This window comes from Trichomycterus rosablanca, chromosome 10 (assembly GCF_030014385.1).
Source record: "Trichomycterus rosablanca isolate fTriRos1 chromosome 10, fTriRos1.hap1, whole genome shotgun sequence".
NCBI lineage: Eukaryota > Metazoa > Chordata > Actinopteri > Siluriformes > Trichomycteridae > Trichomycterus > Trichomycterus rosablanca.
The window spans coordinates 634,746-641,474 of record NC_085997.1 but is presented as its reverse complement, the minus strand read 5'-3'; the positions used below and the strand labels follow the sequence as shown (position 1 = coordinate 641,474).

At 37.2% G+C, this 6,729-nt stretch overlaps 1 protein-coding gene across 1 annotated transcript; it reads left to right on the top strand.

Annotated features, from left to right (window-relative positions):
* Positions 1-570: 570 nt before the first annotated feature.
* Positions 571-6,474, top strand: dlx4b (distal-less homeobox 4b). The gene is made up of 3 exons (XM_063003461.1): positions 571-901; positions 2,393-2,586; positions 6,196-6,474. Exons 1-3 carry the CDS (start codon positions 571-573, stop codon positions 6,472-6,474), a joined length of 804 nt encoding a protein of 267 aa, XP_062859531.1.
* Positions 6,475-6,729: the final 255 nt, after the last annotated feature.

The window sequence follows — 6,729 nt, the reverse complement described above, 5'->3', positions numbered from 1 at the left end:
TTCACACCCCCACCCACTCCCACCACAAAACAGGTGTATAGGATTATTACTTTCACTGTTTATTTGATTGTTTTTATGTGTAATATGATTTAAAGCTGTAAAGTCCTGAACAAAGCCCATGGATTTTGTATTTTCATTTCCAAGAATTGTATTTTTGTGAATCACCTTCAGGTTGAGCAGAGTGATTAGGTGGAGTGTGCGTGTGCCACTTTTCTATAGCACAGTTCATCAGTTTAATGAGCTTCTCCCTGCGCTCACAGAGTGACATACAGAGTGCGCAAAGCCAATCAGAGAGCGCGCAGCCGGAGCGCGCACTGACTCGGACGCACTCCGGAACTGCGTCTTTTCACATATCGGGCGGCTTTGTGGCCGTTTAAGAAAGTTCAGTCATTTTAGCTCCTCGATTCGATTCGATATACTCGGAATATATTTCCCCTCTTTGTTTTTGTCGCTGTTAGTCTCACCAGCCTACAGAATCCATGGGAATGCGTTTGGTTTAGGTTTGGCGCTGCGCACTGTTTGGCCGACTCACTCCGACGCTGTCCGTCGCTTTTATGGCCTCTGCTTCCAATGATGTCTATGAGCTTCGCGCCTGACGCCTTGAGTCCTCTGGATGCGTCCAAATCGGCGTTTTTAGAGCTCGGCCACGGTCACCCCGCCAGCCAGCAGCACTTCTCGGGACTCGCGCATAACGTTTACCCGGCGCACGGGCTGCGCTCCGGCGGACACCCGCAGCACGACGGTGCCTTCCCGCCCGGCGCTTGTCATTACGGCGGACCGCTCAGTTACAGCTACCCCGCTCCCCTGAGCGCTCCTGCCCCTGCCCCTGCTCCTGCCTACATCTCCTACCAACAGAACAACTACAGGAACCAACTAAGCGACTCCAGGAAGGACGAGAACGGTGAGTGCGCCTGCTGTACCAGAGTCCAGTCACCTGAAATGGAATCATGCAAATCAGTCCTATCAACTTTTATGATCTAAAATTATGATCACAGTATTTATAATTTGACAGCTGATTGATGCAAATTAACCACTTAATGTACTACTTTTATAGGATATAAAACAGTATTTATAAGATTTTGGTGTATAAAATTACTACTGTTGGTTGGTGTGGTGTGTAGTAAACCACAGTCTCTTGTGGTGGTGTTCGATACTAAAACACTCTCTTTTTATTTTTAATGTTTATTTAACTATTCAAATGCGATTTTATTGTCATCAAAACGTATTTGGAGTTGATTTAAAGGTGCTGCGATGTTTATTACACAATGATTTTAATAGAAATTGGGATTTATTATTATTATCTGATAGACTCCTGTAGTGTCTAGCATACAGTGAGCACAAACTCATTCAAATAGAATTTTAAATAAGACTAAATTAAGACTAAACTATTAAAAATTACAAATATAAATGATAGACGTATTTGAGCTGTTTGCTTGATATGTGTTAGTGTGGCTCTATTTGTCAGTTGTACTTGTTTACCTTTCTGATTTAGGTTTTATCATTAATACTGTTGTTATATGCGCTTTTATTTTTTTATAGCTGACTGTACTGTAAACATTGTCCACAAAGTTCAATTTAATTAAATACAAAATTGTTATTATTATTATTATTATTATTATTATTATCATCATCATCATCATCATTAGTAGTAGTAGTAGTAATAGTAATAGTGGTAGTATTATAAACACATATGTCTGTATTGCACGTCACATATTTTAGTTGTGGTTAAATAATTATTAAGAATTTTGACTATAATGTACTAATAATGCATATAACTTTCTTAATATCAGATAAGAAAACTAAATAAGTAATACAATTGTTTTCAATTTCTTTTCATATAATTTTAAACCATAATAATAACCAAAGGCATATGTGACAGGTCAACATTATGTATTTTTTTATTATTTATTAATTATATCCAGTTACTGAGGACATGGGAGGGAAAATCATTCTAAAGAATATACAGCAGCAGAACTTCAGGGTTTTACACAACAAGACTTGATTTAAACTGTGTGAATCATTTAGATCTTTATTAGCAAATTGTACCAATCGCTTGCAAAGTGAACTTATTACTATAAACTTATTTATTTAGATACTTTAGTGTACTATATTTTATGTTTTTAGGATAAATGTGATTTTGATGTGATCTACAACAGGCAGTTCTGTGTGTATTGAGAAATCAGAATTAGATCTTTAAAAAAGCCTTTTGTTAAGTTGTCATTAGTGTGTAAATAATACAGACACAGGCGCACCGTTATAAAACAGATGATTTATAGTCAGTAAATGTAGTTAGGCTTCACATTTGGTGGGTATTTTATTCCTAAATCAATATCCCCCACATGAGCATTAAACTAATTTTATTTATTTACTTATTTATCTATTTATAATGAAGAACATGAGAAGCCGGCTGTGATTGAGAATGGTGAGATTCGTGTGAGCAGCAAAGGGAAGAAGATGCGCAAACCTCGCACCATCTACTCCAGCCTGCAGCTAGCGGCGCTGCATCAGCGCTTCCAGCAGACCCAGTACCTCGCCCTGCCAGAGAGAGCCGACCTGGCTGCCAAACTGGGCCTGACACAGACACAGGTACGAGTGGATTTACTAACAGAACTGTGGGTTACAGCAGGGCAGCAGAGCACGTAAAAGCAGGCCTGGTGTATCCATCAAGGTCTAACCACTGCACCACTGCACCACTGTACCACTGCACCTCACATTGGTGTTTCATTTGCAGGAGTCCAACCATGAAAATGTTGGGGCAGGGGGGTAGCTAGCGGGCACAGGCACTGTTTAAATACAGATACAGATACCAACATTAAATTGTGTGGTGATTGTATTGTTGATTTTTGAAGCTGTGATTATTGGAAGGTTTAACTGGAACAGAACATGTGTTTCTATATTATAGAAATATTTATACTGTATTTATGCTGTAAGTTTGTCCTGATTTATTCTGACGCTTATAGCAAAGTGTAATGATAACAATAATAATAATAATAATAATAATAATAGATGAACCATTTTGTCTTATTACTTGCAATCTGAATGTCAATCCAAGGATGAAGAAGTAATATCCTATTTAAACTATTTAGGCTTTATATATTATATATTTTACTATATTACTATATACTGTATATCACCATACAAACCACTTCGTGTGGATCCCAAAAATAGCTTACATTAAATCTCCTAAATCTCCTAACTCATATGTATGTCAACTTTTATAAGCAAATGACATAACATAACATAACATTACATTAAAAGAAAACTGACTTTGTAAGTTATGAATTAAATGTGACTAAACCCATTTTAATTCCAAAAAGATGGAACTGTTGAGGTTACAATCAGATGAACATGAGTTCTGTCATTACATGTTTAGGTTCAAGTGATTCAAACTCTCGTACGTTTTATAGTTTATTATAATAATATAATACTACTACTACAACTAATAATAATGGTAATAATAATAATAATAATAATAATAATAATAATAAAATATATAATTAGCATAATGACTACAGTTAAAAACATGACATCTCTGATGTTTTACTGTAAACTCTTTTGTACAAGATTTCATTCATCTACATGAAGTAAATAAAGCTCTATAACACATACAGCATGCACTAAACCTTACAACAGGTGGAGTATTTAGTGTTTAAACAATGACTGCATGTTTGCAGGATTTCATGCAGAAGCGACTTTATAACATTAATCTATTTGTGTTGAAGCTAAATGCGCATTTCTGCATTATTTTCTCCTGCAGGCCTCATTAGGGTCAAAATCTTTTGAGTGGGTTCAGTTATTTCCTCAGTGCTCAAGCAGTGATCCCAAAGACTTTGCTCTTGATTGGTTAAGCCTCAGACTTAAGAACCCCCTGATCCAAGGACTTACCGTGGATGACCAAGTGGCTTTAACGAGCCTTTCAGGATAGAAAGATAGAAATTGCATAGACGTGGGCATGAAGTGCCAGTGGGTGCCTGGTCTGAGCACCTGCTTCAGATCTTATTTTCTGAAGCAATACTGGTTGAAATGTTAGTTATAGTTACATTTATTTTGTTATATGATCGTGACTCCTGATTGATACTCAAGACAGACATGTTCTAACAGGTACTACAGCCAAATTATCAAACCTTCCTTTTCTTTTCACTTTTATTTTGATATTCTCTTAATATTCTTATAATATACTTAAATCTTCAGTGTTCATGTCACACCTTATCAAAATAATAGAAATAATACTCAGATTTGCATTTGTTCTAAATGTCTTTTTGCTTCTATGTGACTGTCAGGATTTTTTAATACGCCTCCTCAAGTGAAAGGACTGACACAAGTGCACAACACCTAGCACATTGTGGTTCTTCTAAATCCCTTCCATATCTATATAACTTAGTCCTGGAATCATTAAAAGCTTAATTAAAGCTGTTTTGCAAACCAGTATTTAGGAATAAAAAGGCTAATTCGTTTTGTGTGTGTCAATTAAGGTTTGAAGTGGCCAAGACAATAAGAGTTTACCCGTCTGAGGTTATGGAAAATGTTGGTGTGGGTCAGGTTTATGGGACGTGATTGGTTGCTCCACTTTTTTCTAGGTGTCAGTTTCGAGTTCAGCAGTCGCACACACACACACACACACACACACACTGACACCATTGCAGCCTGTTGACTGTAAAGTGTTATGGCAGTTTATGGGATGGAAGTTTTATTTTGAAGTTCACGAGTATGATGTCTTGAAAGCATCTAAATGAAGATCTAACTTGTCATTGCTCTGAATCTTGGGTGGCAAAGTTATAAATATTTTGCTGTTCAGCATCAAATTTTATATAAAAATGACTCCCTGGCTGTGATTCAGTGGAAAACAATCATGAATATAACTGGCTTTCTGGGAGTGATTTAGTTCACGATCATTTCAGGCTGAGGATCGTTAGGTCGGTGCTTTGCAGCTCTTATAAAAACTTAAGAAGAGGGCATGTAATGAAGTGCAGCAGTGTTGTTGAGTACTTCCACAGCTGAAGTCAAACGTCTTTGGATTTCAATGATTGTTTTATTTTTCTGGGATTAAATTATGACCACAAATTTTCAAAATAACCTTTATTTTAGGTTTTTATTTGCTGATTTTAAAATGTACATTTAACAACTTAGATGTATTATTTGTGTTGCCAGTTAACCTGTTGACATTGTCTTGTGTCATTGTTTAGTGTTATTGTCTATTCTGCACCCATATAAATAGGGCTAGTTTGACTGCAACCCTTTTAAAAATACATAAAACAATAATCTCCCCCCAAGGTCCAAAGGAAAACCTGAACTGTGTTTTTATGATACGCAGCAGTTTGTCTGGCTGATCAGATGTAATCAAAGACATCACATTGACAAAAACCGTCCTGCAGTTCAATGCATTTGCATTTTAGGTTGCCAGTTTTGGAGTGAGACCTTCTTTCTTTAAATTCACACATCCATGTAACTGAGAGCTCACAGCCTTGTGAGTTTACTTGGCAATGTTGGGAGCATCAAACCACTGTCAAGTACCTTAACCTCCAAACCACCACTGACTCTTGCACAGAATCCAATAAGACCACTATTTAATAGCAACCTGGTTTGTCATGGTTCCTGAATTACATCTGACCATCTGAACATGTTCTCTTACATGTAAGGTGACGATTTGGGTTATTTTTGCAAACTTGGTGGTTTCACAACCAGTTTCTTCTTCGTTTTAATATGCTGCTGAACTGACTCTGTTTATATGAGCACAGAATCAATCATAATCGTAATCGTAAACAATCAAGAATTCTAAGACCTTGATACTCAGTTAAATCAGATTATAGAACCTCAACATTATATCAACAAATGATTGATTTAATTTTCTGATCGTATATTTCTGACCCGGTAGATTTCTTCACATTTTTAGAACACAAAGAACATTTATTTACATTAAAAATCATTGAAATCATGCGACTGTCAAAACAGCAAATTTATTTGTACAGCGTTTTTCAGTGACATGGTCTCAACGCAGATTTACAGAGGTATAAAGTATGTTTAGCAAGTGTATATGTTAACGTTTCATTTTAATTGTACATTAAGGGTTTTTTATTATTATTTGTCCCTAAAATGAAGATAATTATAATCTTATATTTACACCTTTGCTCTTAATTCTTCTCTATTTGTTTGGGATTTTAAAACACTCATGATTTTCTCCTTCTTTTCTTTCCACAGGTGAAAATATGGTTTCAGAACAAGCGCTCCAAGTTTAAGAAGGTCATGAAGCACGGACCTGGCGGACCTGAAGGAGAGCTGCAGGCAGCGCACCCGCACCCGCACCCGCACCCGCACCCACACGCCCCTTCACCCTGCTCTCCCGCGCTCCCGCCGCTCTGGGACTCGCCCATGGCGGGCAAGAACACGCATGCTCATACCGGCGGCTATATGAACAGTTTCGGACAGTGGTACCCATCATCCCATCAGGATGCTCTGGCCAGACCTCAGATGATGTGACCCGTGTGAGATGTATTAGTACGTCGATGATATTATCGGTATATACGCGTAAATGACTTATGACGTCATAATGCATAATACAGTATATCGATATCAGAGTTTCCTCGGTCGCGTCTGACTCTGGTGTACATGTAATAATAATAATTATAATTTTTTTTATTCAAATGTAATTATTGAATTGTGTTCAGACGGGTTTTGACTTGCGCATGCGTCAGCGAATCGCTGTTCTGTGCAAATTGTTTCTCTTGCTTGTTT